The sequence below is a fragment of the Capra hircus genome, chromosome 19 (assembly GCF_001704415.2).
Source record: "Capra hircus breed San Clemente chromosome 19, ASM170441v1, whole genome shotgun sequence".
NCBI lineage: Eukaryota > Metazoa > Chordata > Mammalia > Artiodactyla > Bovidae > Capra > Capra hircus.
In genome coordinates, this window is record NC_030826.1 from 47,709,643 (window position 1) to 47,722,853 (window position 13,211).

Genomic DNA, 13,211 nt, shown 5'->3' on the forward strand with positions numbered 1-13,211 from the left:
GTTGGGAACTTTATGAAGAGGTAAAAGAAACACTTTTTTGAAAAACAGTGTTAGGGGTCATCCCCATTTTGGCCTTTTGAGTCATCTGGGGTTAGGATAAGTTGAAGGTATGTGTCTGACAAGCACAAATCTTCCACTCCTGCTGATAGAGGACACCAAGGGTGGGGATGATGCACCAAGCTTGTTGCCTTAAAGAGGATGGTGGTGATATCTTTTCTAGACAGATCCAGAGTCTCATCCTCGCCCCTACCTTTGGCAACAGTGGATGAAGAAGCAGGGGAAAACAGAAAGCAGTCAAAGAGGCTGGCATCATAAAACTAGAAGTCTTCTGAAGGAGTTACATCATACCTCCCCACAAAGAAAATTAAGGTATGAAATCACCACTCTTCACAGACTCCTAGCTCACTCAACTACTAAATATTTATTTAGTGCATGCTATGTGCAATCACTGTTCTGAGTGCTAAGGTGACAGCAATAAATAAGATAGATGAAAATCATGCCCTCGTGTTTTGACACAAGATTCTAGAGAGAGGAATTCCTTGGTGGTACAGTGGATAAGAAATTCACTTGCCAATGCAGGGGACACAGGTTTGATCCTTGGTCAGGGAAGATCCGACAAAGATTCCACATGCCACGGAGCAACTAAGCCAGCGCGCCACAACTACTGAGCCTGCTCTCTAGAGCCCTCAAGTCACAGCTACTGGGCCCATGCACCTCAACTAATGAAGCGTGTGTGCCTGAGAGCCCATGCCCTAAAATGAGAAGCCCGCGCACAATGAAGAGAAGCCCCTGCTCATTGCAACTGGAGAAAGCCCTGGTGCAGCAATAAAGACCTAGCACAAACAAATAAAAAATAAGTTATAAAAAAAGATTTTCTAGAGAGAAAATAATAAACAGGTAAATAGATATATACAGTGATGTACTAGTGAATGTTTACCAACCATTTCTCAGAAAAATACAATCAAACCCTAACTTGTAACATCTAATATATATGTTATATACGTATATGTACATATATGTATATAACATATGTACATATACATAGATAACTTATATGTATATATACATATATATATACTTCCACCATTATATGGAGAAGGCAATGGCACCCCACTCCAGTAGGCTGCCTTCTGTGGGGTCGCTAAGAGTCGGACATGACTGAGCGACTTCACTTTCACTTTTCACTTTTCACTTTCATGGATTGGAGAAGGAAATGGCAACCCACTCCAGTGTTCTTGCCTGGAGAATCCCAGGGATGGCAGAGCCTGATGGGATGCCATCTGTGGGGTCGCACAGAGTCGGACACGACTGAAGTGACTTAGCAGCAGCAGCCACCATTATAATAAACCATAATGGAAAAGAATATGAAAAAGAATATACATAGTTTATTCTATATACATGAATATGAATATATCCAGAAACTATCACATTGTAAATCAACTATACTTCAATGAAAGAGTTTTTGGTTTTCAGGTAACCAACCAACATCACTAAATGCAGACTTGGGAAGAGAACAGGTCACCCATTTAAGTTGGTCGCTGGATATTTAGCTCAAAGTCAGGTAGTGGTTAGTGCTACAAAGAAAAATACAGCTCGGCAGTTTGAGTAATCAGGAAAGGCCTTTCTGAGATTGGAAAAGGAAAAAACTGATGACCATTTATTGCACACCTATGTTTAGTGTCAAAAGCAATGGTAGGCACTTTCATATAACCAAACTAAATGCCATTCCTGTTGCCAGAGGAGGACACTGTAAGTTACCTACATTTCCTATAGTCCTAAAGCTAGTAAGACATTCATGGACAAAATTATTTCGCCTCAAAGCTTCTATTCTATCCAACATTCTCCCTGAAACTGTGAGTAGGGAAAGAGGAGGTAGTGGTACTAGGGTACTAGAGAAGTAAGCACTTGAAAAAACCTTCCAAATCTTCAAATTTCCATCAAGAAATTTAGCCCACAGCTTAGGATCAGTCCAGCGGCTACGGGAGAGCCAGAGCCGCAAAAGGACGCCGAAGCAAATGGCCTAATTTCGGCTCAGGGAAAGGGTTTTGAGACATGACCCTCCGGAGACGTTCCACGTGGAAGTTGACAAAAAGGTCTCAGGGTGGAAAGAGGCAACAAACTAAGATTTATAAGCTCACCCCAGTTTTTATGGCTTATTGATAGGACCTGACTGGGGCAGGGTGGGGAGGAAGGGCGCACGCACATTGGGTAGGAAGTGAAGCCTGAACCAATTTCTCTCAAGCGTGTTACTTTTCTATGTGAGGAGTGGGCTACAGAAACGAGGGAAGGCACTGGCAGGGCACCCCTTTCCCAGTCCACCCAGGAAGAGCCGGGAAAAGTCCCTGGTGGGCTTCGTGCGAGTCACTAACTTGGACCCAACGCCAAACCCGCACTGAGGCCCAAGGCAGGAACAAAGCTGCGCGCGCAGACCACTCCCACGCGGGAGTCTCACCTGTTCGGGCCGCACCACCCCTCGAACAGGCAGGGGTACCTACAATCCCTTGTTTTGCTTATAGGGCCATTACTTGCTACAGCAACCGTTTACCTTTTGTTTTCACGTTGTTTTTTGCAGTAAGCATTATCTCGAGTCAAATATGTGCTCTCTGCCAAGCAGGATACAGGCAACCCTACTCTCATCTTCTCCGTAACCCCCTCCGGTCGTCTTAGCTTCCTGCCTCAGCCAACCCTCGCTAAGCTTTTGCTCAAACGTCACGAGTTTCTAGGCAGAATAGGCAAATCCTCCGGCTAGGAGCGTCGTCTTGCGCCCCCGCCCGGCAGTGCCTGCCCAACGGTCTGAGCGCGTGGCCGGCTCTTGAAGGCGTAGCGGTCGAAGCCGCGGAGCGGTTAGAGCAGCGGCTGGAGCAGCGAGGAGCGGCCCTCAGTGAGATTTTAGGTCTTGTTTTCTTCGTTTAGATTCCTGTCGGGGTCTCCTCCCGGCTTTCCTGTCAAATCTGTGGGAATCTGACCTCTTGGCGGGCTTTGCCTCCTCACAGTCGGGAATCATTGAGGAGCATTCACTGAAGTATGTTTCCCACATAGTTACAATTTTAAAATACTATATGCTTTTAAAGGCCTTCAGGGCCTGTGGGGCAGTGCACACGCTTCTCGGGAAACTCCACCTGAGGCAGAACTGACCTTTATACTCTCTGTCTGAACGATGGGCACAGCCCCTCACTCATATATTTGTCAATATTTTATTTAGTTCATTCATTCATTTTATAGTCGTTGAACGTCTGTAACCGTTCTGGGTGGTTGGGATCTATCAGTGAAAAAGGCCCTGCCCTCAGAGGGGCCTTACAGTCCAGGCCGGAAGTAGACCGGACTCCTAGGCCTAACGGATCAGGAGGAGTGTGTTAGAAGGTGGTGCTGCTGAGGGAGAAGATAGCAGCCGAAGCGTCCGAGGGTGTGCTGGGATATGGCCTTGGAAGCTCGGGCTTGAGGGCCTTGTTGCAAAGATACACTGAACTGGGTGAAGCAGTGTTCAGGGAGGAAGAAGTGAATTCCAAGCAGAGGCAAGAGAGAGTGATCAAAGAGTAGGATGTGACTCAATCTGTATAAGAAACTGCAAATACCCTTGGGATGTAAATGGATAGTGAGCATCCCAAACTTGGGCGGGAAGTCCAGTTCAGCTACACAGCCAAAGCCATCCAACAACCCTGAAACCCTACCCTGAAAGGGCGGAGTTCTAACCCCTGGACCAGGGAAGTCCTGCCCACCATTCTCCTTGCAGCCTTTTAGTGGCTGGAGTACCCGCCAGTGTACTCCCTCCCGTTGCGCTCAGCAGAGTATATTGTTATTTGTATTTACATTTGTCTTTCCCACTAACTCCCAGGAATTCTTATGTAACAGGATAAATCTTGGTAACTTCAACACTTTACTACAAGCCTGGCTCAATAATTGTTTGCAGAGGTTTCCCAGGCAAGAATGCTGGAGTGGGTTGCCATTTCCTTCTCCAGGGGATCTTCCCGACCCAGGGATCGAACCCGGATCTCCCGCATTGCAGGCAGACGCTTTAACCTCTGAGCCACCAGGGAAGACTCCAATATAAATATAAGTAGCCCCAATTGGGGATTTTGTACTTTTTTCACAGAGCTGTTATTACTCAAAACTCTTGTTTTGAGATTTCCTTCACAGTCTGGTGTTACTTTATTATCTCTCCCATAATAGGAGATCTTCCTTTGAAAGAGACATTAAGTCACTCAAAGTTAAGTTTGGGGAATAAGATGAGTGAATAATATCACTTTTGCATGAAGAATAATAGAATAGCTTAATAAAAGACTGATTTTTTCTTATGTAGCTTAAAATCTAGTTCTAGATCACTTTCCAATTTTGAATAATGGTGTCATTACTGGATTAAATTTATAGCCTGCAGAAGTGATTGTTTTGAATGGTAGCGTTTACTTGGGAGGGTAAATTTTGATATGCCTATTGTTTTATGTGTGAATAAAAGAGACCCCCAAAAAACCCTCTTTCAGACCAGCATACAGGTAATAGTAGTCTTGTACAAAACCTAATGTATGAAAAAATGCAGAATTATAGGGCTGTCATTAGCTTATGGAATATGCATTATGCGCTAGATGCTGTGCTAGGCGCTGCAGAAGCAAAGTAATAAAATGGTCTTTTGTTCTTAAGGAATTCCTAGGACAGTTATGATTACATCATTAAAATAACCCACTGAGGTGAATTACATTTTAAGGTAGATAGCTTCAGAAATCACTTGGAATCAAGTGTACAGATAATGTGTAATAAGTAAGGGATTATGAAGTGAAATAGCATTAGTCAAGAAATTCCTTTCTTAGAAGAAATTAGCTTGAATTGGATTTTGAAAGAAACTCTTGGTATAGATTGGCAGAGAAAAGAAGTAGACGTTTAAGACTTAACTCAGCCAAAGTGTAATCGAAGTGTTGCTTGGTGAGCCTGGAGGCAGATCAGAAAGATGGATTATTTTGAGGGATATTTCATGAAGCCTGATGAAACATTTCTCCCATAAGAGAACAAGAGTCTAGTGAACATGTTTTCTTGATTCAGGGTCACTTTCCACTGGACAGTGCCAGATAAACACTGCCAAATTTCATCTCTCTAAAACTCATTTTTCATATTTCCATGCTGACAGCCGTTTTGTATTGACTGAAATAGAAGCAAACATGTAAACAGATAAGTGCAATACAAACTGATACAGGAATCTCATTTAATCTAATACCCCTTCATTATTTCCCATATTTTGCTGTTGTCTTTTTGCTGTGCACATGAACCAAACTGAAATGGATAGATGAAAGAATTTCTTTTAATACAACCACAGCATTGATACTCTTGCTGCAGTTTCTCCAGACCATGTAGGTTTTCAGGAAAGGAGGTAACTTAACAATATCAAAGAAAGAATCTCCTACTTCCTTTTCTTCTTTATTTGGTCACTTTCTCCAGTATTGCTGCCTTCTTTCTTCCTCTCCAGCTTTTGGCCCTTCTCATCAGGATGGAAATGCTACTGTTTGGTATCTGGGCCCTGCTGGTCTTGATCCCTGACCCAGGTGAGGCTCTCTGGGAAGGTTTCTTTAGCTTCTATGGGCATGATTTTTAGCAACACCATAGTTTCCACAGGGACACTAATGGAGAAATCAATCCCTAAAAGATGACGGGGGGTGGGATGGTGGTAGAGCTGGGATTCTAACTTGTTCTTTCAGGGCCCTTTTCTTGTCCTGTCCCCTGTTCCTGTTTATTCAGAGTGGGTTTCCTATTCTCTAACCTGTAAATAGGTAGACTAAGCTCTGCATTCTCTTTAAGTCATATGGTCCTCACCAGAGACTTTGGCATGACTGGTTGACCTTTTCAGGAGCTTCAGAAGAGCGATTTGAGGTTTCTGTTTGGCCAGATCAGGCCCTTGTAAAGTACGGACAGTCCCTTACCGTCAACTGCAGCACTACCTGTCCAGACCCAGGACCCGGTGGAATTGAAACCTTATTAAAGAAAACCGAGGTGGGCAGAGGGCCTCAGTGGAAGAAGTTTCTGCTGGAAGATGTCACACAGAATTCCATCCTGCAATGCTTCTTCTCTTGTGCAGGCATCCAAAAGGACATAAACCTTGGCATCACTGTGTACCGTGAGTGGAGCTGAGGGCTGGGGAGGAAGGGAAGCATGGGGGAACAAGACTACTATGCCTTATATAGGGAATAGTTAGAGAATTTCTTTTAGGGGAAAGAATTGGGGCCTTTACTAAAGATTTTTGTCATACTATAGGGATTCTCTAGCCAATTGTTTCTGTTTCCCTTTGGTGTAGGCTTTTAAATTAGGAGCAGACCGTAGAGTGCATCCTGGCATCTGGGCTTGAGAATATGTTCAGATACAGGAGGCATATGCTAATGATGCTGGTCTGTAAATTACAAAAAAAAGTGTAAAATTAGTGTTGAATTGTCACAAATTCTTAGAATAAATAGGGATTGGAGAAAAGAGGGGCTTTATAGGCTGGGGTAGTTGGAGAAGTCTCCACAGAAAAGGAGGCTCTTAAACTTCACCCCCGTGTATGGTTAGGATTTGAAGGGATGGGAATGGGTAAGGAGAATCTTTCAGGTGAGGAAATAGCATTGGCAAAGATGTAGCCATGAGTGTGCCCTCCGGGGTTGGAGCTTGGTTAGCTATGGTGTAGTTTTCATGTGATGCTCAGGAGCTTTTCAGATGCTGCTCACACCTCTGAAGCACTTCTGGTAAGAGAGAAAAGCTCTCCAGAATGGCAGCAGAGGGGCCCCTCCAAAGCAAAGGGGGTCTCCAAAATGGCAGTCAAAGCAAGGGGCCTCTCAGCAGTCACATGTCTTGGCTATGACTTTAGCCCCCTGCAATGGGAAGAAGAAGCCTAACTCATCTCATCCAGGGCAGAGAGCTGATGCTGTTCATCAGATGGTTTAAGAGTAGCAGTCCTACCTTCTATCACAGGCTTCCTGTCCTCTTACTCTTTTTCTCTGGAGAGGTGAGTATCCTCTCATCAAATCTATCTCTTGGTCTTAAAGAGCCACCAGAGCAGGTGATCGTGGAGCTGCAGCCTGCATGGGTGGCCGTGGATGAAGCTTTCACGGTAACATGTCGTGTGCCCAGGGTCACACCCCTGGAGAACCTCACCCTCACCCTTCTCCAGGATGACCGAGAACTACGGCGGAAGAAGTTTAGGAGCTTAGCTATGGCTTCCCAGAGAGCTGAGGTCACCATCAATGTCAAAGCCCGATGGGTGGATGACAGGTGCAATTTCTCCTGCCGTGCAGAACTGGACCTGAATTCACGTCGTGGGGGGCTCTTTCACAGCAGCTCAGCCCTCCAGATACTCCGAATCTTTGGTAAGTCAGAGCCCAGGTGTGGAGGGAATCCCGGGGCTCATTTTCCTCATCTTACCTTGGCCTTTAGGACTCATTTCCCATAGGGTTTAGGATGCGGGTGGAAGGGTAATTGAGCTCCTTTACTTGAGTTTTAAACTCACTGTAGGGAGCAGAGAGCTTTTAGCCACAGTCCCTACACTGTGGGGTCTTATACAATTTATCATGGCCTTTCTCTTTTCTTCAGTTCTCCTCATTTCTTGGCAGAATTTCCTCAGAGCCCGCAAATCCGGGTCTCTTCACTTCTGGAGGTTGGGATGGCAGAAACGGTGAGCTGCAAGGTGGCTAGGGTGTTCCCAGCCGAAGAGGTAATGATCCACATGTTCTTGGGAGACCAGGAGCTTAGCCCCTTTCTCTTCTGGGAGGGAGACACAATATGGGCCAATGCCACCATTCGGGCCATGGAGATTGGTGATCAGGAGCTGTCTTGCCTTGCATCTCTGGGTCCAGTGGAACAGAAAACAAGCCAGCCAGTGTATGTCTATAGTAAGTGACCTGCCTCTTCCCTTCCCTTGAAGGTTCTCTGCCATTGAAAACTTCCATAGTGAAGGCTTGGTTATTCAGCTGCAGGTGTCCCCATGAACCTAAGTGAACTCTGGTCTTCGTCTTCCTCAGATAAGTGCAGGGACGCATTGAGGCAGCAGTTCTATCCAACCATCACCCTGTTTTCTTAGACCATCGTACTGACAGAGTGATTATGGATGCTTGAACTTATTCCTAGGTACAGTGATTTGAGGTGAGAAAGAAATCTGTAAGATGAAAAGACGTTTTGTTCTCCTTGCCACAGAGCCACAGCCAAATAGGCTCACGTGGCATTTGTTACGGAGAAGCTCTCAAATTTCCAAAACCATCTCATTGCTCCTGCAAGTCAGCATAGAAGCAGTAATGGTATCCAAAGCCTTTCCCTTCTTGTCTGCCTACCCGAGGGTTACCACCAGCAGCTGAGTACAGAAGTCGCTGCCAGTTTTGAGAAATATGTTTGATTCTCTTTCCTTTCCTTACAGGCTTCCCTCCACCAATCCTGGAGATGGACGAAATGTACCCATTGGCAGGGACAGAAATTAACGTGACCTGCTCGGGGCATATTTTAACATCCTTTAGCCCTACTCTGCGGCTTCAGGGAGCGCCAGATCTTCCTGCGCCTGGGGAGCCTGCCTGGCTTTCACTTAATGCCAGTGAGGAAGATGATGGCCGGAATTTATCCTGTGAGGCCTCTTTGGAGGTTCAGGGTCAGCAGTTGAGCAAAACCGCTGTGATCCAACTCCATGTCTTGTGTGAGTAGAAGCCTGATCTTTCTTGTCAAAACATGGATTGTTGGTCTCACATTTCCAGAGATCTTAGCCAATAGCTGCATTGTTAGAGTTGCCACATTTTTCTCATTAAAAAAGAAAATCAAAGGAAAAAATAAAAAGTAAAGCTCAGCAAGCTTACCTTACCCATGGGAAAATGAGTAGGGAGAAACCTGGGGGAAACTGAAACAAAAGAGAAAGTGATCAGGCTGAGGGCCAAAGGCTGAGAACATAGGGAATAAAAACAGCTGGAGCCTATGCTGAGGAGGGTAATTTCTTCATGAAAACTTGTATTTTGAAAAGTAGAAAAATCCTTGTCTCTGGGTTCACCCCTACCCATGATATCCCTCACAGAGAAGCAAAGATGAGGAGCAGGGACCCCAGGACCACCACTGAGCAAGCTCATTTAGTATTAACCCATTAAAATGCCCTGTTGCATCTCAGATTCATCCAAGGAGGAAAAAGTGTAGTTCAAAGCAGGGAACTGATGGTCCTCCCCTTGGGAAAGGAAGCTGTTGGGTGGAGGGGACACATCATTTGGGTAGGGGAGGGAGAAGGAGCTAATGCATGGTGGTCATGAAGAAACGTGGCACACTGAACTGACTCCTCTGGGGACTCTCTTTCCAGACAAGCCACGATTTGAGGAATCTGGTTGCCCTGGCAACCAGATCTGGGTGGAAGGGATGGTGCAGATGCTTGCCTGTGTCCCAAAGGGAAACCCAACACCAGTCTTGATGTGTACCTGGAATGGCACAGTCTTTGACCTTGAAGTGCCACAGAAGGCAACCTGGAACCACTCTAGAACCTACTGCTGCACAGCCACCAACCAGCTGGGCTCTGTCAGCAAACATATTGAGGTCCTTGTTAAAGGTGACTGCGGCTCCCCTGCTGCCAGGCCCAGGGTGGAAATCCCTCAGGGGGTTGGGATTCTTAAGGAGACAAGAAAGAGCTCAGTGGGCTGGGGAGGGTGAGCCTGACACACAAGCCTGGTGGGCTGGGGCAGGGTGATTCTCCTGCCTGCTAACCCTCCCATTTCTCTTGTCTTCCGTGCTTTGGCAGGACTGGATAAAGGAGTCAGTTCTATCATCTTGGTGATTTTTAGGGTCGCCTTTGTAGTGGGTGTCATCTACATGGCACTGATTCGAAACATTTGGCCCTGAAAAGTGGAGAGGAGGAAATTGCCCTATAGGCAGAAGGAGAAGAACAAAGAAGAGGAGAGCCAGTTTGCTGTTCAACAAGCAGAAAAGCACAATGAACATAATTGTTTATTAGAAAGTCACTTGGTTGAAGGCAACCTCTACCACTGGTGTTTCCTAAGGGAGGGAAGGTGGGGCTGGAAGAGAAAGGGAGATGTTATCTTCTGTCCTGTGGTCCCATGAAGCAATATTTCTGGTCCTCATCCTGTGGATCCAGTCCAGCCACAAGCCCAACTCCTGTAAGAATCCAGTCCCAGTGTTCAACTAGTGAGCGGGCCTTTTGCTCCTTGTGTGTTCTTCATCAGTCGACTCTCAGATTCAGAAAAGAAGTGCCTTGTCATCCCCATTCCCACTGCCCTTTGCTCCCAAACATCAGATGGAAGAGATAGCCAGAACTATCTCTGAGATACAGTGCATTTCTCATGGTTTCCTCATGACTAAATGGGAACCAATTTCTTAGTCTAGAGACCCGTTGGAGGGTAGTCAGTACCTAGCAAAGGGCTGGGAATTAAAAGCCTGTTTCTGCCTATATATTACACATTCTGGGCCCCCCCAATGGGGAATTCTGAAATACTGGCTCCAGAGCTGAGCTTGGTAACATCATTAAGGCTCAGTGGCTAGTCAGGCTTCAACTCCCTAACCATCTGTTGTGTGCCCTAGAAGAGTATACAGATCATAAGAAATTCCACATTGGGTCAGACAAGCAGCTGTCCTAGCCCAGTGTTCTGTCCTTGAAGTGGAAGATAGAGTTCTTCCTTGAATTGGGCTCTAAACATCTCTGAATTACTCTTTAGAAATCCATTATAGAGTAAATCATCTGAGTTCATATTAAACATTTTTTTTACCTCTACAAGCTCTTAGGGTAGAATCCCAATTTATTCTCCTTTTCCATATATAAGTATATATTTTTATATGTCTGCAAACTTTCCTTTAAGCTTCAGGAAGACTCCTCATATGATAGTGTTCACCATATGATAGAGGTTCCTTTTCTGTTCATTGGAAAGATTGTATTCAACCCTTAGATAAGATATAAAGATTTCTAAAACCAATCTTTTCTCCCAAATCAGTTATGTATGGGTCGTTGAAGTGTTGGATATGATAAAAATAAAAGTGATTTTATGTTATCTGAAACTAGTTTTCTTCCGTGTGTGAAAGTTTTATTAAGTCACATAGTTGCATTTTGAGTAAAATTTCTAAGAAAAGAATGTTCATAGCCAGCCCAGGGCAGGTGGTGTAGTTCAGGAAGTAGCATTTTTGGCTTGCCTTCAAAACTAAAGTTCAGACTTCCAGATAGAGGGCAACAGGCTTCCCCAAATTGAAGACACCACCTAGAAAGAATACAGCAACAAGCATCAAAGTAAAAATAGTCTCATTCTTCCCAGACCTTCCCTGAGTCTGAGTTGTGGATTAGGTATAAAATAATCCTTTGGTTTTAATACACACAAAGCAGTGGTGATACACTGGTGAACAAAGCCCTGTCCCTGCCACTAGAAGCTAGAGCTTGTCAACAGCAAAGCACAGTCCTGTGAATGGGGCCTCACAGACCCTTGGGAGAACACCTAACAGGGTCAAGGAAGGCTTCCGGGGGGAGCTGGGAAATACCTTGTTTGAATTTGTACAACAGCAACCCTCCAAATGACCTCCGCTTCCATTTTTCTAATTAGTAGGCACTGCTCTCTCATCGTGTGAGTAATAGCAATTATCCACTTTTCTGAATTGAGCGCTTGGGGAAGTAAGTTAGAAAACAGGTTCGAGAAAGGAGTATAGAGTTACGTCATCCAGGAATCTTTACCCACTTCAGTGTCCTGGCATTAGCTGCATCATGTGCAAACCCCACCTCATGAGCCCAGAGCTCCATGGAACAGTGAGTCCTAAACGGGAGGGAGGAAAGGGTCTTTCAGGCTCTTTGGTCCACCTTAGCGGAGGCTTAGCCTGCCTCCTGCCTTTGCTTCTCACTGCCACGTGGTGTCACTGTTGACAGTGTCCCTCCCAGCCCATACAGATCCAGATTCCTGGTGGGCTGCTGCTGATCCTCCAGGGAGGATGATCTACTGTTCAGGTCCAGCTTAGGGGACACCTTGCATGGGGTTCTTAGAGAAGGGTACTTTGGATGCCTTGTTCCCTAAGTCTCCACAGATTTGGGTAGGCTCTTTCCCTTGTAGATTCGGAACTTCTACTTCCTTTCTCTCCCCAGAGGAGGTGGTCCCTTTTAGTCAATTCTTAAAGCACAAAGGATCTTCTTACATTTCTTTTCTGGAACAATTGAGCTAGTCTCTGCTCACCCTACTAAGGGCAGTGTCTCCAGGAAACCCCACTCCCTGAAAGGTTTTGATTATACTCCTTTTCTGAAAATAGAGCAACCAGCTCACACTTAACTGCATTTATCCTGATTTTCTCCAGGTGAAGAGCTACGTTTAATACTCCAAAAGTTTATCCTGTTAGAAAAGTCAAGGCGACTTTTTTTTAGACCTGAAAAAACACAAATCTTCAGTGGGATAATAATAACATTTACGTAGTATACAACTATATTTGGAAAGAGATGACTTAGTGCTTATAAATACACTAGCACGGTGTCATATTTGTGTATTCACAAGTATTAGTTTGTACTATATAATGATGGTGATAATCAATGAACTGAAAGCAAGAGTCAGAAATCCATGACAACCACTGTTAATGTACGTGAGCAAAAGTCGTTCACATCATCAATACTTCCTTACTCTTTTTCCCACTGTGTTCTCTCTTCATTTTTTTCTACTCTGTTTTCTTTCCTCTACTTTTTCCTTTTTTTTAAGTTTATGTTCCCTAAGATTTAGGACTACTGGTAGGATGTCCAGTTGTCCCAGTTTGCATAGAGCTGAGAGGGTCCTGCAATGCGTCTTTTGATGCTAAAATTGGAAAAGTCTCATACAAACTAGGAAGAATTGTTCATTCTAATACTGGTATCCCTCAAAATGTTTCTCAGCTTTGCCAGGGCATTCTAACTCAAAGAAGTCACAAAACAGTATCATTTTTGCTTCTCCCAGAAGCCCAGGGCCCGTAAATCTGAGGAGGACTCATGAAGAAAGGGAAAAGTGTCAGTTCTCTCAAATGTATATAAAAGGACAAAGCTCACTGCATGTATTTCAGCAATAGTGATGGAAAGGATTCAGGATGGCCATTTCAGGGTAAACTTAAAAGATTAAAGGAAGTCAGGAAAACATTATTCCAAAGGGTCTAGGATTACTGGAGCTCTATCTATTGAATTCTTTCTTATGTACATCTCACTAATCATAGGGAAGTTGTTTTCATTTAAAAATATTTTTAAAATTTTAAAGTTATGCATTAGGATGTAATATACAACATAGTGACTATATTTAATACTGTATTGCTTATTT

At 44.6% G+C, this 13,211-nt stretch overlaps 1 protein-coding gene across 1 annotated transcript; it reads left to right on the forward strand.

Annotated features, from left to right (window-relative positions):
- On the forward strand, nucleotides 5,468-10,553 carry LOC102172482 (intercellular adhesion molecule 5). The gene is given in 8 exon segments (XM_013972124.2): nucleotides 5,468-5,525; nucleotides 5,828-6,094; nucleotides 6,996-7,316; nucleotides 7,560-7,838; nucleotides 8,357-8,626; nucleotides 9,269-9,511; nucleotides 9,701-9,859; nucleotides 10,498-10,553. Coding segments are annotated over 8 exon segments (1,650 nt in total). The 5' UTR covers nucleotides 5,468-5,470.